General features: G+C 35.2%; 1 protein-coding gene across 7 annotated transcripts in view; it reads right to left on the bottom strand.

The window, feature by feature from the left end:
• DACH1 (dachshund family transcription factor 1) overlaps positions 1 to 19,242 on the bottom strand; it is a 357,269-nt gene that overhangs the window by 169,274 nt on the left and 168,753 nt on the right. For all 7 annotated transcript variants that reach the window (XM_017828634.1, XM_017828631.1, XM_017828632.1 and 4 more), the window contains exon 3: positions 1,457 to 1,618. In XM_017828634.1, the coding sequence (XP_017684123.1) occupies positions 1,457 to 1,618 (162 nt within the window). The remainder of the gene's footprint in view (positions 1 to 1,456; positions 1,619 to 19,242) is intronic.

Genomic DNA, 19,242 nt, shown 5'->3' with positions numbered 1-19,242 from the left:
GAAAACCTAAACTAGCTTCTAGTTCTAGTACACATTCTTTATCTTCCCAGTTTGCATTTAGACTTTCCACTCTTTCTCATTGCTTCCCTCTTCTCCCAGCACGCTGGGGGCCGCCTGGTCCTTGCACTTCATTTGTACCTATCTCCTCCTCCCGCATTTCTAAGATACCTCCTCTGTACCCTCTCTTGTCTTCTCTCTAAGAGGACAATCTTTCCCCTAATATTCAAGTAACTATCCCCGTTGCTATCCGAGTACTTACACACAATTTAAGACTATTTTCTTCACCATCACAGAGGCATTTTTAAGCTTTTATTTAAAAGGAAAACAAAACCAATCATGTCATCTCCTTATGCAGCAATGCATATATATTGTTGCTATTTACAATAGCATGTGCCTAGGTGAACCTGTTCTCTGAACTGCTATTCATATTATTTCTAAATAATACCCTACTGATGTCTACTGAACTGTGCAGAAACATCGTTCACAAACACATATTTATTTATGTTAAGGCTAGTACATAACTCTCTAAGATTCATTTCAAATGTATTTAGGAGATGAAAAACTGAAAAAAAAACCCAAACTAGACAAAGGGCCAAAATAAAAGCAAAAAAGCCTATCTGAAGACATTTTATTCCAGTATACACCAGTCTTCTGAATGTACCTTTCTGTCATTGAATTTCTGTTGCTGAGTTAATACTGTCTCAACATGATAAAAGGAGCCAATACAATGAAATGGCATAACAAAACATTTTACAGCAGACACACACAGATGATTAAAGATTTAATCAACAACAACAAAAAGTTATCCTAGCTTTGAAGTATGCTTTAGCAAAACAAATTGTCCAAACAAATTCATAAAGTATACTGAAACAATTCTTTTTTGAAAAAGAACAAGAGTTGCTGATGGCTGCTTAAGAAATGGAAAAACCTGTTAACTACATTTTAAGAATGTGTATATTAAAATAAAATATGATAGGAACTGCAAAGCACGGCAAAATTTATTGTGTATGTATGTTTTCCTTTTGTCACAGGGTACATGAAAGTATGAAATATTTTGCTTTCAAGCTTGTGTTCTGAATTACCTAAAGTCGATACCCAACACACTGAGCAGGAGACATTGTTAAATTTCACTTTGACACCATCATCTGTCACTCCACCTGTACTTTGAAAAATGAACTCTAAGCAATCAAACCACTTTCTTTCATGGAAAATATTAACTGGAGTCTGCAAAAGTAGCCTGCAAAGAAAAGAATGTTTTTGTAATAGCAACAACAACGCTGAACGCTGCTGTAAAGGTCAGATACAAAATACAACTAAAAACATTACGAAAAGGAAAATAAATATGCAACTTTTTACACCAAATCAAGGACTTCAGAAGGTAGTTCAGAAAGACCACTGTTTTAATAAAATATCTGGGTATTATGGAACATATAATAATGCTGTGTCTGAAACTTACCAACACTTGAATTCAGATCTCCATTCTCAGAGTCTGCTCCATGCTGGTTATTATTCGCATGATAGTTGGACATAGCTTCCAATTTAATTTTTTTCACTTTCATTGCTTCTGCTATTGCAGCATTGGTGGCAGCTGCTGCTGCTGCAGCTGCTGCTGTCAGACCTGCAAAGAAGAAGGAAAAACTTTAATATACATTATTCTATTATTCTTCATTATAGGGACTACGATTGTTATTCTTTCTTCATGCTTGTTATGTAATGAACAGAGAACACTGCAGAGTATTATTCTTCTTCTTGGATTTGAAAGCTATCCACTTTTTCAAGTAAAATATTTCTCATCATATTTAGATAATTACTGCTATACTTCGATCTAAACCTGAACTTGGTATCCAGTAACTGCATCCATAATACAATCATAACTAGTTACAGCTACAAACACATGCAGTCAAAAATCTAATTTAGCTTCAAAATGGTGTCCTGAGTGTCTGACTATAAATAGGCGAACATTTAGGTAACAGTACTTAGGAAAAAAACTTTTAGCTCTCAAATGTTTGACATGCTAAAGAAAACAGAAAAAATGGGTATATTTTCTATTTAGTAGTAACAGATGATAGAACTCAGACATTTCTCAATTCATATATAACAGCAAGGAGATGTAATCACTTAGGAAGCATCTTTTTCAGACTTGAAGGCATTAAGGTATTTAATGGTTACAGTATGGAAGCCCCAACCACTGCATATCATTTGTCTCAGCATCTATTTCTATGACCAAATGAAGAATTAATTCAAATTATAAATCTAGGGTAATCATAAATCTAAGGTATTTATCAATAAGAGGAATTATTAAACCCATTTAATCCCAATTCCAAAGCCACCTGCGGGCAACCAAAGTGCTCTTCCTACTAAACCAAATTTCTGCCATCCAGTCATTTACAAGAATGTTAAACAAAACCAGGAAAGTTTCTCTCTGTCACTAGCAGTTAGAGAAATGGTCCAGTAATGCCTTCATAACTCAAAATTAGATGCACCCTTTAATCAAAGTCACAAGCATAATTTTTTGCCCTCTTCCCTAAGGCAGGGTAATTCTTCTGTGGTCCCCAAACGCTGCTGCTACCCACTCAGATCCATGTCCCCCATCCTGGGTGCCAGCAGAGAGAAGTCAATGTCAAAACTTTACAAGAGCTGCCTCCCCCACCCAATTGATGCAGGGGGTGGAGATGGAAATGAAAGAGAACTAAATTTAAGAAATAAAAGAGAAGGCATGAAAGCAGGTAAGTTTAATGGAATAATGCAATCTCAGTCCTCAGCATGTGATGCCACAAGAGAAGAACAGACCCTCAGTCATTCTGAATCAAGATTCTTGACCTGACCACGGAGAAGGCTCAAAAAACCCACTGCAATTAGTTTAAAGGTGTCTGATTTTTAGCTACTCTGAGATGTGTGAAGTGTCTTATGGATCTCAAGAGGAATTAACTCCACAATTTACTATTCTAGTGGGCCAAGGCTGCTGTCTAGCATAGGAGGAGTGCAATTTAGCAGGAAAGACCAAAAAAGCAAATATCTCCAGGCTGCTGAGATAAATATTGCTACTACCATTGCTTCCCAGGGTCTCCTGTCTCCTTTGACTCCTTACATGGAAAACAAGTTCGCTATTGCCATGGTTTTGGCTAGCGATGGGGAGGGACAGAAGGCAAATTCTAGTTGGGAGAAGGCAGAAGGTGAACGGACAACAGGAGATCAATGAGGTAGCAGAAGAGATGCTTTTGAATATATCGCAGCTTGATACAAGTTTGTATTCCCTTATTTCTTTGTATGACCACATAAAGTTCAGCAAACAGTTCCAGCTTCCTGACCCTCCTCACAGGCCGACTTCTAACACCTCCAAGTGCAACAAGAATTACCAAATAAGTATTATTTAGAAAACTGCTGTTTCAGATAGAAGATGTATCAAAAGCCAAAAGTCAAATGAGAAGGTGGATAAATATGAGGGTTTACTTTTATTTTAGCTTCTGCTACTAGTACAAATTGTGCATGTTCTGATCTTAAGAAGGTATTGACAATAACATGGATTGCTTCCAATGATATTTTTACCTTAGAGGAAGGATATGAAGCTATACATTACACAAATTTGGTTACAGTCCCTAAATTTGGCCACAGAAAAAGGGATGGTGCACCTCTGAACTCTGGTTTGCATCCTGTGTTCATTAAACAACACAATAACCTATACTTCCTTTTTTAATATATGTATACATCACTGACAAGCTAAAACTAGCATTTTTAAAGAACAATCCTTTGGAGGAATATTATATTCAATGAATACAACAGCAGGCCTCGAGCTTTTGGTTGCAACTATACTTCTAGGCCAGCAGTTTTTAAGTGATTCCAAGTATTGGGGTAAATTACATATTAAACAGATGCTGAACATAGGACTTGTAAGCCCACCTGTAATTATTATATTTCACTGGGATAATGACCTGCATGCAGAACTCCTAAAATATAAACTCTCTTTTGCTACAAAATTTGCAAAAAAAGTATGCTTTGGTGCTTCTCAACAAAACAGGCCATAATGCTTCACTTTGGATAGGGACTGAGAAACTAAAATACAAATTGCATAGTTCTGTAGTACAATTTTTGCAAGATAAAGCTTGCCATAATAAATGATACTTTAAAAAAGCAGAAATTAAATGACTAATTTCATGGCTTCTCTCACATAGCCTCAGAAGTGATCGAAATGATTACTTTGCTATACAGAAATTAATTTAAACTATGGGAATCTGAAATGCATGTCTCATATACGCATCGGTGTAAGCAAGGGGGAAACGTGAGTAAGGAATAATCCTCAGAATTTTAGCCTAATGTTGTTCCTCACAGCCCTTCCAGCCTACAGCAGTTTCTCCTTTACTGCTACTTTTTCCCATCACCTGCCTGTCCTTATACAGCAAAGCAAGTGGCAAGGAAGGTCTAAGCCAGTTATCAGAGCCACTGGTGCACTGTGGTACACTGGGGTATGGTGCAAGACAAGACTTCATCACAGAGCCTGACTTATCTTTCTTATCTCATTAGTACAGGCAGATAAACATATTATAAATAAAAGTTAACATGCTACTATGTATCTATATGCATATTTTAAAACACTAAACTTTAAAGTTCTAGTATGGTATATACCTAAGTAAATACTTGGGATTTTTTTTTAATTTATTGTTTGAAAAAGCCTTTTGACCTAAACATTATTTAATATCACTTTACTCTACAAAAAGTAACCAAGGGATTTCCAAGGTGCACACTTCTCTACACTTCAGAAATTTTATCTTCATAAATGAGATAATCAGATGGGACCCAGAAAGGCAACTGAAATCAAAGAAGTAAGGATCACATCAAGCAACCACTTAGGTATTTTTTTATTCTTCACAAATATTTATTTGAACAGTTAAAATGTATCCAGGCCAAAACATTCAATGAATTAAAGTCAATGATAGTTGTCATTAATATTCTGAAATTGATAAGTTGTTTATGTCTGGCATTCTTCCTGCTGATTATGCAGTGAGACAGGCACTTTATAAATATCTCATCACTCCATCGTCACACAAATTTCATCGACAGTGCTCACGCACAGCTATTAGCAATATGAATCTAACCATTACAAGAGGAATGAAAATCGAACATGTGGCATTAATACGCAGTCCTGGTTCCTAACCATCTGATAGGCAGATGGTGTAAAGCGGATTCTCCAGCTGAAATGAAGGGGCACATCATTTAAAACCTTGTTTGCATTCTAACTGATATCAGTGCCATATTGATATACATGATACATCATGGCAGTATTTGAACAATCTAGTTTGTTTCAGTCATAAATGTTTACAGCCTTGTTTTTTATCTTTAGAAGCATGTTCTGAAGAGCGTATTTTTAATTTATGAAACCTATTGTTTACTTCTGTTGAACCAGAAGATTAGCAAAGAGCAGGAATATTAAATTACCACAACCACAGCAGTATAACTAAGATGGATGAATAAAGTATGGTTTTTCAATAAAAGATGTTAGTAAAGGAATTAAAAAATTAGCCTAGACATTTTATGCATTAAATACATTTATTCATTTAAACCTTACAGCTTTTTTCCCATGTGACATACTTAGAACTTTAATGCTTTATAAAGCCATTCATTTAAATCTCTTACTGCATGCAATTAATCTTGTCCAACAATTTAATTCAAAAAGCAAAACATCAGAAAGTAAAGTTCGATTCAACCATCACACCTCTGAAGTAATCTCCGTACTGCTGACAGTTCCTATAGACTCATCAGCAAAAGTCTGTTCAAGGTGTCTTGCAGGAGCCGATGAATTTGAATTACAGCTCAACTGAGTGCTCGCCAAGCCCTAGTAGGAACTCAGGATCAAGAAGCAGAACACCAAAAGAGAGCGCAAAGGATCCTTTCCCTACTAAGACCTTCTCTCCTCCGTCACTAGATTACTTTGGCCTGTTGGGTGTGTTTGTAGCTGTTAATTATGTTAATAAAGTTGCAGCCTGCTGTCTCTGCCAAATATAATCACAAGCTTTTTCCTGCCAAGTCCTAGTCTAATTTACACCCATACAACTCTACTGAAGTCAGAATTTCGTGGGTGAGAATGAGACCAGAAGTATGCCCAGTATGTGTGGTCTCTAATGCTGAAAAATGAATGAATGGAACAGAAAACAATGACAAAAAAACAAAGCATCTTCAGAAAACAATTCTGTTTTAAATATAAAGTGCCTGAGAGAGCTGTCATATATTTTCAAAATGTGTACAAATTACTGGTGGGCACTAAATCACATCCAGGGTTTCTGTCTTCCTATTTTATATATAATATACACTATTCCCTGCCTGCCTTAAGAGAAAGCTCTTAAAACTTTCAGTTTTTTAAGTTCAGATGTGAGCAGCTTACAATGCACCTTATTTGTGAAGGAAAACGGAAAAGGACTTATGAGTGTAACTTTTTCAGCCTCAAATATGTCTCAAAATAAACATTTTTAACTGTATGCCTAAACTTCATCCTGGGACAAATTACAAAATTAGTTAAGTAATTTTTCTTCATTCACTTTTAAATTCTTTCACATAACTATGCCTAAGAGTAATAAGAATTCCTAATAGTCATTCCAATAAATAATTATTAATCTCATATATATATATATGTATTCATGGGTACATAGAAAATTGAGTAATTTAGGACTTTGACATTTTCAAGAAACTCTACCTTTGTAATCATAGAACAGGCAGAAAACCAAAATACGACTGTCAGCAGTGTGTTACATTTAATTTCATTTATTTGCTGGAAAGTTCACTCTGCAGAAACGGTTTACTCACTGCATGGGAGGAGGTCCAAATCTCCTCTAAATTCTGAAAGAACTCCTTTCATTATTTCAAATTAATGCTTAATCCTTTTTCTTATAGTTTATTTCAATGGTACTGACTTGAAAATAATTCATATCTTTTCTTGACTTAATTCCAGATTTCATACTGAGGTTCTTACTGTGGTAAAATTCTTACTAAAATCTGAAAACTCTGCCCGAGAAAGAAAGGCAGGGTTACCTCCTAGGACTTAACCCCGATCACTCTAGGTTATTGCACTGGTTTCATGGGTTTCAGCAGTTCAGGTACAAGTTTTTGGTAGCTTATTATGCTGCTGCCCAGTTATTTCAAATGAAATAGGATCCTAACCTTAGTCTCTGATCTAATGGGTGTTTTATATAGTGTGATACATAAAACAAGAAGGGGAAAGCAATCTGCAGGAGGACAGAGGTCTGATTACATAGACTGTATTGCAGAAAGGAGAACTTCAGACTAAACCATAATGGTCTGCTAAAATATACTGAGTTTCACTAGTAGAATTCCTTCTGTACCATGTAGATCTGGGATCTCACAGTTATGCAGAAGCCTTTTTTCTGTTAAGATGTCTGGACTGATCCAATACAACAAGACTGGTTTACCCTAAAATTTCAGTACCTGTTATTTTGGGATAATCAAAAAATTCTTGTCTGGCCCCTCTAGCTGTATTTTCCTGATGAACGTGAATGGTTCAGCTAAACTGCTCATCCAGATAACTTTTTAATATCTTTTAAAGGACTATTATTAAAGATGTCATGTAAAAAGAAAGAGTGAAATAACTACTGCACTTTAAATATTGTTAAAGAAGGAATACTTAGGAAAAAAGTCATCCACAGTTTAGATTGGTGCAACTAAAATGAAACTGTCAGTCTTGCACTGGGAGAAAACCAGTGTATGGGAAGCTCAAACCATCTGTTGTTCATCAGCCTAATCAGACCCTTTTCCTGTAACTACTTCAAAATTGCAATATGAATTTTGAGGTCTGGGTATTGCATTAAAGATAAAGAAGCAAAAGAGCTAAATTTCCTCAGCAATCTTCAAACCTAAAAATCTTTATACTTAAAATGTGCCTCCACAATTAATAATACAGTTGCAGAAATAAAACATGGTCCTAGAAAGAAGTCGTGTCCTCTTGATTTGTTTTGATAAAAGCAGACAAAACTTCATATTGACTGTACTTTTTGAATTTGATCTACTAGCAGTTTCAACAATGCTCAAAAAATATGTAAATGTAATTATTTTATTACCAATATTTGCCATTAATGGATGATTGACTTACATTCCATCAAGTTATTTTTTACTGAGGGTTTATTCCTTTGTACTGAGGAGTAAAAAGTGAAATCAAACAGTGCATTTCAAATACCGCAACAAATTACTAACTGTTCTATTTTAACAGGATTTTGTAATCTATGAATTTATTATTGGCTTGGTGCAGTTGTGACAGAATTAAACAATGTATGCTGCATAACTGCCTGGCTATACTGCAGTTTTCAGTAACAGTTCAAAATCGTACTTGAATGCACTCAGCATCAATACAATACAATTAAGAAAGAGCATTCTTTCTTAAACAACAGTCATCTTTTCAAAAGCAATAGATTCCGGGTTCTCATTCACTCTCTTGCATTATTCATTTCATGTGCAACCTCATGCTGGACCATAAATTGTTACTTTATCTAATCAAAGGCGACTTAACTCCACAGAAGGTCAAAGGTTTAATTTTGTGAAGTATTATCTTACACTATGAGTTTAACGGAAAAATAGAAGAAGAAAAACAGCCAAGAAACTGGTAATAAATGAACCTTTATTGCCTCAGGCATTGGCCTAGTTAATAAACTTTCATTGAAGGTTTCTTTCAACTGTTATGGACAATGAGGTAAAAAAAATCTTAAATTACAGCCATGTGTGACTTTTAAAGCAGGCATTCTTTTTTATCTCAACCTCCCCAGCTTAGGAAAAAGACAAAGAGATTGTCTTCAGTTTCTTAACCAAAAATGTATGCTTCTAAACAGATGAAAAAGTGCAGATCAAGCCTTTTAAAAGCAGAGGTCAGCTTTGAACAATATAAAAAAATACTTTTCCTGATCCACAATCTCGTTAACTGAATAGCATGCAATTCCAAAAAAAAAAAAGAAGATATGTGAGAAGGCAATATATATTTATATATAAACAATATATTATGCTAACAATGATGCTTGGTTCCTAATAGACTTTCTGTTTTACATTTGTACTGCTAGAGTGCAATAATGGCTCTTGTTTAATAGAATGACTTATTATGGGAAAAATTTCCCTGCACTTTCTACAAACAGAAGCTCTTTTCTTCTTTTTGTGTGTATTATCTCATGTTCTTACAATACTATTCTCCCTATTAGGGGAAATTAACAGGTTTAACATAATGACAGTTACTGGTGGTTATTGGTGCTCTGTGAATTTTCTTCATTTAATGTTCTTAGATTTTACTAACTACAATGTCTTTTATTGATATACTCTTTGGGACTAGTTTAGAAAAGTGTATTACAGTTAAAGTTATACAGCCAAAACCAATAAGAAAATCAGTAGTATTTAATAAAATGTTAGCCTTTAACTTTAGTCTAATTTATAACTAGATGAACAAAATTAATTAATTGCAACAGTGCTACAATTCAAAACTACTGAAAGGACGTGTTCATGCCTGTAAGAGCAGTAATGTAGCTAAATACTCATAATCTTTCAACCAGCAGGAGCTTTTGTAGTTTTTTTTATAAACCTAATCCACAGCTTGACACAGATCCTGGGGTAATGGCACACAGTTCTTTGATTAAACTAATACCTAAACACTGCAGAGGCAGCCTGATGGCCCCGTGGAAGTACATCTCCCTACAACTTTGGAGCTTAGCCTTGCAAACAGAATTCTTGCAAATTCTTTCCCGTAGACCCACTGTAGTCCAAATGCCTAATCATGTGAGTGACATCTAACTTATTCATGTTTATAAGTATTTGTGGCATTAGAACAAGTTCAGAATAAAATGAGATTTTAACTGTGGACCGCAGCGGTGCAATTTTAGCTTTCATAGATTTCTGGTGGGATGGATGAGCTCACAAGGGACCTATTCTCTGCACTGGGTCCACACACTGAAGAAACCTCCCACTAATATTTACTGAACGTGTTATCAAGGCCTTTGTGGCCCTTATGGCTTTGGTCCTAAAGCAACATTTTTGCCTCAAGAAAGTAAGATTAGATTCTCACTTTCAGTGCACAAGAATAGTCAGGCTTCTGCCATCCCCAGGAAGTAAAAACACCGTTAATCCTACTCATGAAAAGAGAAGGCAAGGAATTCAGGGCTTTAGCTGCAAACAATCACCTTCCCTAACTAAGATGAAATATTATCACAGCTGCTCATTAGAGGAGTAGTCCTTCAATAAATCTTTAAAATATAAACCACTATTTTAAGATATTTTCAGTTTCCCCAAGACTATTCACTAATGGAGTAAAAATATGCCACATGTATAAAAAACCCTAAAATACCTTTAAAGAACAACTTTGATCCTGTTTTGTCATATTTAGGTTGAAAGTAAATAATGTTTCCCACTCCCCACCCAAAAAAGAAACATTTATAATACAATATACACTAACAAATTCTACAATATTCTTCTGATTGCCTCTCTCTGTTGGTAGTGAAGTAGGTTGCAACAAGCATTAGGATGGCAGAAGTCAATATAATGCTGGAAAAAAACCCCAGAAATTCACTGGTTATTTCAAGATACATATACCCTTATTTTAACACAGAAACTTGGGTAAGAGAATCTTCACGTTTCAAAATGTAATGAATTCACCTGTAAGGGTCAAGAGAGTCCTCTCTCCTTCTTCGTTCCTTTATTCACTAGAAATGTTGTAACTTCAAGAGCTGCATTGTGGCTTTGGGGCTCTTTTTTTTTTTCTGTTCTTTTTTAAGTTTCGTCAGATCCATTATGCATTACGCTGTGCCAGAGGCAAGGCATGGGGCTAAATGTACTATTACAGCACAGTGATAGCAGAGTATTGTACGTGATGCAGAACTGTGATACCGTACAAAGTAGCTGTGATAACGACTTACAGGTAACACTGTGTATTCCTTTTTTTCAGATGAAAAGGCAGTCAACTGTCACAGACAGCCCTCTCTCACCTACATCCTCTACTTGTTGCACGAGGTAACAGAACACTAAATCCCACAGGCAGCACCCTGAGCGCTCACCAAGGCACTAGACAAATGCACTGTGTTGGTCTTTTCTATTTGAAGACACACTATCTCTTTCCAATACAAACTATGGCATAACAGTGGCCTGATGTGCACTTGTGTCTTGTCCCAGCACTCTGTCAAAGCATGGATATTAGGACAAACTTGTTCACTGAAAGAGTGTTTAAGCATCAGAAAAGGCTCCCCAGGGAAGCGATACAGTCACCATCCCTGGAAGCGTTCAAAAAATGAGTAGACATGGCACTTTGCAATATGGTTTAGTGGGCATGGTGGTATTTGGTCAAAGGCTGGACTTGATGATCTTGGATGACTTTTTCAACTTTATTGGCTCTATAATTTTTTGATTCTATGGCCAAATTATCACCTCAGATCACAGGAGTTCTCTCACATCCGCAAAGTTACCATACAGTAACTCTGGATACTTTTATTTTGTACCTCAGAATTGCCTGCTATGCAAAAAGTAAGCATCTGAGGACTGTTAACTGTGCTAAAGAGGAAAACATTATATTTATAATGCATACATAATTATTGTACTTGGTTGTAATACGAAAACAATCATGCAGTGGCTTTTCTACAATTCCTACCATATTGGCATAATTGTAGTCTATATCACAAAGATCTGCAGATATTTGTAAATTCAGATTTACATATGTGATCATAAGTATCACTTCCAAAAGTGCTTCATATACTTTGAAGCCAACAGCTGATTGGTACCCCTGTCTAACTCACTATGAATAAATACTCAAAGGTCACCAAATATTCAAGCATAAGAGAGTCCCAATATTGTCTGTGTCAGAAACCTAAGAAATTCTCATGATATGCTACATAAATGAGACATCACATGTTCATTTCTAACAATACTTTGTGAAAGATAAAGTTTTATGTTACCATGATCCTCTCAAATCGGTAGCATCTGCCAATAGACAAAATATGATGACAACAATTATTTCACAGATTCCCCATTTTGTAGGGAGAACTAGATTATAATTTGCAGCAGATAATTTAAATAATCTTTTCTTCAGCCATTAATGAACAGCATATCAACAGATCTGGATTTTCACAAATTTATTTGTTACTGGAAATCACTTTCCTCCACCTTCTCAACATTCGCATAAGCATGAGATGGGATGTGTGCTTTCTAATTTCTCATTTCTCTAGGTTATGACCTTCTTTCTGATCATTGCTAAAATTTCAAGTTTTAGACCTATTTGACATTCAGATTGGCAAAATGGTCTGCACACTTAGCACAGAGTGAGTACCAGAAATAACTGACAAAAATTCAGTTAACATCTGGATAATAACCCATTATTTTTATCCCAGTCACAAGTAATCTAACTTCAATTAACTACAAGATGCAACCTCAATACTTAACAATGGAAGTACCAACACTCTAATTGAATTTATTCTTCAACTAAAAATATCAGTAGCCTGTATAGTGTATGTGTATTTCTTTGTGTTTTCTAGATATTACTAGTCTTCAACACTATAACTTCTAGACTAAAATTTTACATATGAATAATTTGATAAAATAGAAAAGGATCGTTATTGTTACTTTATCTTAGAAATCAGAACACCATTCTAGTAATTTCATACTAATGTTGACTTGAAGTCACTTCGGAAGACATAGAGATAGGTAATAAGATTACAAGTATAAAATGTTGGTTTATAATCAACATTTGTCACTGCACAGCCCAAAGAACTGCTGGCCATTTTCCAAAGTGAAGAACATATTAGCTCTGAAACATGTCCACGGCATGCATAAAATTTAGAGGAAATGAGAGAAAATTACCGGATTTGTTGCAATTTCTTATATTAAATTGAATTCTTAATCGCTAGTTAAAACATCTTAAAACACATGCTCAGCTTTGCAAACAGAGGAATTGACTTTTAAAAGGATGCAAACCTATTGTTAGATTTAATTCTGCGATGCACTTACAGCCCATAAAAATTTCTGCCAGTTGCTCAGAAGTTTGAGCCATTTTTAGCATTCTCTATGTTTCTTCTATTCTTTAATTGGATGTATTAGTCACATGCTATATTTCTTTGCCAAGCTTGAAAAAGAGTGATTCCTCCACCTATCAAAACAGATTTTCAAAGGCAATAACAGGCCCCAGGAGAACTGTGTTTTATCTAAGCTGCATACTAACCAATGGGTAGTACACAGTGAGGTTTCATATAATAAAGGCAGATGAATCAACATGATTCTGTCCTTCCAGCAACAATATTTAATAAAGATGCCATGTCGTTTAGAGACATTCATATACGCACCATGCAGTACTGTGATCAAATGTGTGTGTGTAAATGCACTTTATTTACATTTTTCTTTCTTTGCTGTTGACATCCTGCCCTTCTCAACTACGGCAAACACATTTCAAAAGTGGCAGTATAGTGTTGTCTCAACTGACCATGTTTTTGAAGAAAAATATTGACAAGTAGTTTTTTTCCATTCTCGTGTTTTTTTGTAAGAAAGCTTACAAAGCAGGAAAACTTCAGTGAATATTAGTGAAATGTTCTACTTTTGCTGGAAACTGCTACCATTCAAGCATAAGTGATTGATATTGCTCATATCAAAGAGCATGGAAAACAAAATTAATTATAAAATGGCTTCAGTGCATGGAAAAAAGATTGCCTCCTACAACGTTTATGATATACAGGAATTTTGGATGGATTCATTCCAGTCTCCTAAATGAACAGTTGACATTCCTATGCCAAACTAAAAGAACACCAGAAAAACAACTGTATCCTGGGCTGCATCAAACGAAGCATGGCCAGCAAATTGAGGGAAGTGATTCCCCCTCTCTACTCTGTTCTTGTGAGACCCCAGCTGGGGTACTGTGTTCAACTCTTGAGGCCCCATAAGGACATGGACCTCCTGGAACAAGTCCAGAGAAGGGTCACGAAGATGATCAGAGGGCTGGAGCACCTCTCTCATGAAGATAAGCTGAGAGAGCTGGGGCTGTTCAGCCTGAAGAAGTGAAAACTCTGGGGAGACCTTATAGTGGCCTTCCAGTACCTAAAAGGAGCCTAGAAGAAAGCTGCAGAGGGATTTTTACAAGGGCGTGTAGTGACAGGACAGCGGCATTCAGCTGAAACAGAGTAGGTTTAGATTAGATACTAGAAAGAAATTCTTTACTGTGAGGGTGGTGAGGCATTGGAACAGGCTGCCCAGAGAAATCATGGATGCCCCATTCCTGGAAGCATTCAAGGCCAGGTCGGATGGGGCTCTGAGCAACCTGGTCTAGTGAGATGTGTACCTGTCCACAGCAGGGCTTGGAACTAGATGATCTTTAAGGTACACTCCAACAAAAAACATTCTATGAAATACCAACTTTATGAAGAGTATCAAGTATTTTTTGCATCTAATCACAGCAGCAGCTCGCCTCAATCTTACCCTTTTATAAAAGAGATATTAGCGAGCTTTTTTTATTTCAAGCTACCATATAAACACCAAAGAAATAAACTTTAGTCCAATGCAAAGCTTCTACCTTTGTGCTGTTTCTCTCCAAATCAGTCCTTCACTAACACTTTTTTACACAAGTGTCTACAGAAGCAATATCTGCAGAACGCCATCAACAGAATACATTTCACCATGTATTAACTTTGTTTTTTTCATCCTATGTGTTCATACAAAAGGCCAAGATGCAAAATTATGGAAGGTATTTTCTCTAACAGTAGGATTTGGCTTTTTGACAGATTCTGTGAACAGTTATTTTGGCAGCTTTAGAGATGCCCCTAGGTCAGTCACTTGGTTAGACAGCTGATGGTCTGAGTTTCCTGTCTGCCCTTTTCTTACAATTTATCTTCAGTTAGTTGTAAATTAAATCCAGAAAGATCATTACCCCACACCTACAAGACCTCTGCTTAACACATGTGCCAAGCATCCCTTCCAGAGAAAGCCATACTTGGTAGCAAGAAGAATCTGAAGAGACATTGAAAGAAAAATATATGAATAATATCTGAATGAGTTTTGAAATAGCTCACCTTTAGCCAAAAATACCAACAGAAGAAGTCGGAGGCTATTGAATTTTAATTCTGATATTACCAGAAGCATCAGATGTCATCTATGTTTTAATTTTATTCCCCTCTACCTATTAGATGGAGATAACACTTCCTTACTTTAGAGAAGCATTATCAATACAAATCAACCATGAGTTGTACCAAGCTATAAAAACAAAGAAAGTGCCAGGCATACATTAATATTGGTGTCAGCCCTTATTCTAAATCTATAAAGTCAAACAAAGTCCATAAAATGCAAACTAAACTTGCCTAAGAAGTGAGGTCAGCAGTTCAGTGTAAGGTGTACACAGATAAAAATCCACAAAGGGACTATGAAAGTGAAACATTGCTTTCAATTTTACCATGCACCTTAAAAGGTCACAAAGCACTTCTGAGCCCAGGAAACACTGAGAAAGAATGGGAAATAAACATTTTTATTAGTTTAACTGTAGTGTTTTTCTTAAAACCATGAAATTAACACATGCAAGTCTTTTACCAACTTGAAATGCAAGTTGGCATATGGTCAATTCAAATTCTGAAGCAGGAAGGGCATAAGATCAATAGTTCAGCAATTTTCAAAATAAGATCAAAACGTATCTCAATTTCTGATGATTTTTCAAAAAATCTTAATTCCACGAAAGCTACTTGAGGCTTTATTAAAATAAAGTTTAAAAAATCTCCATCCTTTCGTTGCTACCTGAACTAGTTAAATGTTAAATATACCTTTCCTAAATCACTGACAATCACAAAAGTGAATATAATGATTTTTCCTTATGTTTGTAAAATGTGACTAGGTTTTTTTTGTTGACTGTAAAGGAAGTCGTATTCTGAAAAACAGGATATTAAGGATAAAAAAATATAGTTCTAATCTAATTGTACCATAAAGCCATTACATATTTTAGAAAATGGCCCAAAAAGAAAAAGGAACAATATGATTATCTAATAATCTTTCCATCCTTTACTGACAGGAAAAAACAGGTGTATATTTGAGAACTATTACAATAGCTTACCTGTTCAAGGATACAGTAGGAAAATACTTAATTCTTTATCTCTACATTAATTTTGAGTCAAGAACTTCATAACAGCATATTCTCAACCTTGTTTCTAATCCTTACACACACAAAAAGAGAAAATCAATGTTTGTTTTAAACAGAGAAGTAATAACATTAAGGAAAATTCTTATGCGAAGGTCCATCTAGCATAACTTAATGCATTAAAGCCTGATGTGAACAACAGCCTCCTCAGCTGTTGATGCATTTTCCAAATATACTGGTTCACTCAATCCTGGCATAGACTTTGTTTCTCTGAAATATCTTCATGTATAATAACTACAGAAACTTTGTAATTAAGTGTAAGTCAAAACTGTATGATTTTATTTGTTCAGAAGAATTGTTCCAAGCAGATCAAGTACTGCACACCGCATAGTAACACCCAAAGAGGATTTTCTTTGAAATAACACTGCCTAATTAAAATATGCAGGTATTCTCTCATTTTCTCAGAGCTTCATTGGTAGCCAAACACAGCCTTTAGGGTAGGCTCAGTACTGCCTTAGAGTTTATGCAATACAGAATTATTTCTATTTCAAATTGTTAAATAATGGCTACAAGAAGCAATTAAAATTTCGATATATTAGTTCTAGTTTCCAGTTTATCATCTGTAGATATATTTTGCAACCCTGAACAAATAAATATCATTAAACAGCACACGCTCTCCTCAACAGGCCTAGAGAAGAAAGAAATGACGATTACTCTTGCAGGTCATGGTTGGCAAATACAGGCAGTTAGTTCTGCCTGGGGTAAGTGGGAGGTGAAGCCATGAACTGTAGCTGCAGTCCTGTAATGCCTAAAACACGGAACATTTTGCATGCACCTAATCTGGCAAACATAAGGTCTATAAGTTTTCCTGGTTTGTTCTGGTGGTGCTTTTTAAAATAATATAGTATGCATCTATGTATATATAATGTGGTTTTTAAAACTAATACAATGTATTTTGCAGTTTTAGTATATGCTATTCCTATTGTATACTTTCTGCACTAATTACGCTCTATCATGCATCTGTAAGCAGTATCTTCTTTATTTATGTTATTATTATTTGCATATTCGTTTTAAACTGTATTAAATATGATGAATATTGGGAGAAGAAACTGAAAGGAATACAATAAAATGTCCAAAATATATTTGGAAAGATCAGTATATTTTTACTAATATTCAAACTTTATTTTCAGTAATCTTGTATTTTTAAAGGTAATTGTCTTGAGGATGTTTGAATTACCCACTGAATTATACTAAAAAAATATATTATTCTACCAGATAGGCTAATTCTCATAAGTATTTATCCTGCGTATTTATGTTAAGTTACATGGTATGCTCCTAGAAATTAATATGAAGCCAAAGCAGTAGAGAGAGATATTTGAATTTGAAGTTCAGAAGCTGCTGACACTGGGCATTAGACCGTAAGTGGGTCAGAATAAACACTTAACATTCAAATTTAAATATAATATTGTGTAATACAAGAAGATCTATAGAGTCATAATGTCTGAATATATTAGGTATGATGATAATACTTGTATTGATTTCAGTCTGTTAAAATAATGAAACTGGATTACACAAATCAATTCTTGGAATACAACACAAAATCATATATTATTTCCTTTGCACCTTCAAAATAGGCTTTTCAAGTGAGATTGGCTGTAACCATTTTAGATTTTAACTAAAAACAAACGTTAATTTTCTCACCTAAATTTTTTCACCGAAAAGAAATCTTATAATAGTCTTTGTTATCTTATGGTTGACAAGCTTAACAGTCTTTTAACCATCTAACAAACAGTTTTCTCTGTGTGATCAATTATTTAAGACTCTCACTCTTACATCATTACTTCTGCAAGGAGAGGAGGTGTTTCAATAGGAGGATCTACCATTAAAGACAATTAAAGAGCAGTCCGTTTCCTTTGGTAGAGGGAGGACACTCACAAAACACTGTAAAACATTCAAGAATGCATAGTTTCTGGTGATGTCTTCCCAGTTATACAGAACTAAATATTTCATAGTTTCTCAAAGTCTAACAAAAAATAAGGCATTGGCTTTTCAGGCTGTCAGGAATGGTGTTTTATTTTCCATCAGGGTGCTCAGAATATTTTAAAATTTTTCTACTCCAGATGGGAACCAGACTGTACTCTTGAAATTATCTTGCTATAAAAACACTTGAAAGATTATGTTTGTCCAGTATCACTACTACTGTCACCAAACAAAAATTAAAAATATGGCATTTTTGAGAACATATGTTACAAAAACAACTGGTGATGCAGAATATGGAATGCAATCAAATCTGCAAAGCACAAAGCCTGCATTCAAATCTGAAGTGTGAAGCAAAGAGAAATTTGCATTGTGAATGCAATAAAAACGTTAAATCAGTTCTTTAAAAGTAGAAGACAGTCTGAGATAAGGGTTGCAGGCACCACAGCCTCACCAGGTGTGCAGAAAAGTTAAAGATCTGCGATGAAGAGTCACACTCCTCTGTTGTTACCAAGAGGTAATTATACAACAGTATTTCTAATGATGGAGTCCCAAAGCAATGCTTCTCCACTTCCCAGTGGAAAATATCTTTTGAAGCAAAGAGTGGCTGTGGGATTCAAGAGGAGGGAAAACACATACCATAAAATATAATTAAAAATTGTGGAGGCTGCCTATGACAAGAATAACCATAAAAAACAGATACAAACCAGCTGGCTGTTAACAACTTCTGAGTTATAAAAATCTTAAACCTGCTGTAAAGCACTCAATTCGATTTACATAACCACAGAGCTGACATTCCTTTTAGGCTCCTCTGCTGGGGATTATTTTGACATGTTTTAAGGCAGCATAAAAAGCAACTGTGAAAGGAAGACATGTATCATCTTACATAAAAATTCATTCTTGCCTTAAGATTGGACTTACATGCTTTAATCCCAGCATCTTCACTGAAACTGGGAAATATCTTCAATGGCTACTGGTGATTTAATTTTATAACATTATCCCTTTGGTGCTCATATTTTTGATAAAGCTGATAGTGTGTGTATACACACAAACAAACAGGAAAAAAATCGATACAATCACAGAAGCTTAAGTTTTGGTATTACTGCACAAAATATCAACACCACTAAGACCCACTACAGAGCACAGCATATCTAGTCTTAGACAGATTACGTTGCTTAAGATTGTGATTGGTCTTTGCTAAACAATAAAAA

This window comes from Lepidothrix coronata, unplaced genomic scaffold (genome assembly GCF_001604755.1).
Source record: "Lepidothrix coronata isolate B3197 unplaced genomic scaffold, Lepidothrix_coronata-1.0 Scaffold150, whole genome shotgun sequence".
Taxonomy (NCBI): Eukaryota; Metazoa; Chordata; class Aves; order Passeriformes; family Pipridae; genus Lepidothrix; species Lepidothrix coronata.
Note: the sequence above shows the minus strand (reverse complement) of the source record. Positions and strands in the feature narration are given on the sequence as shown.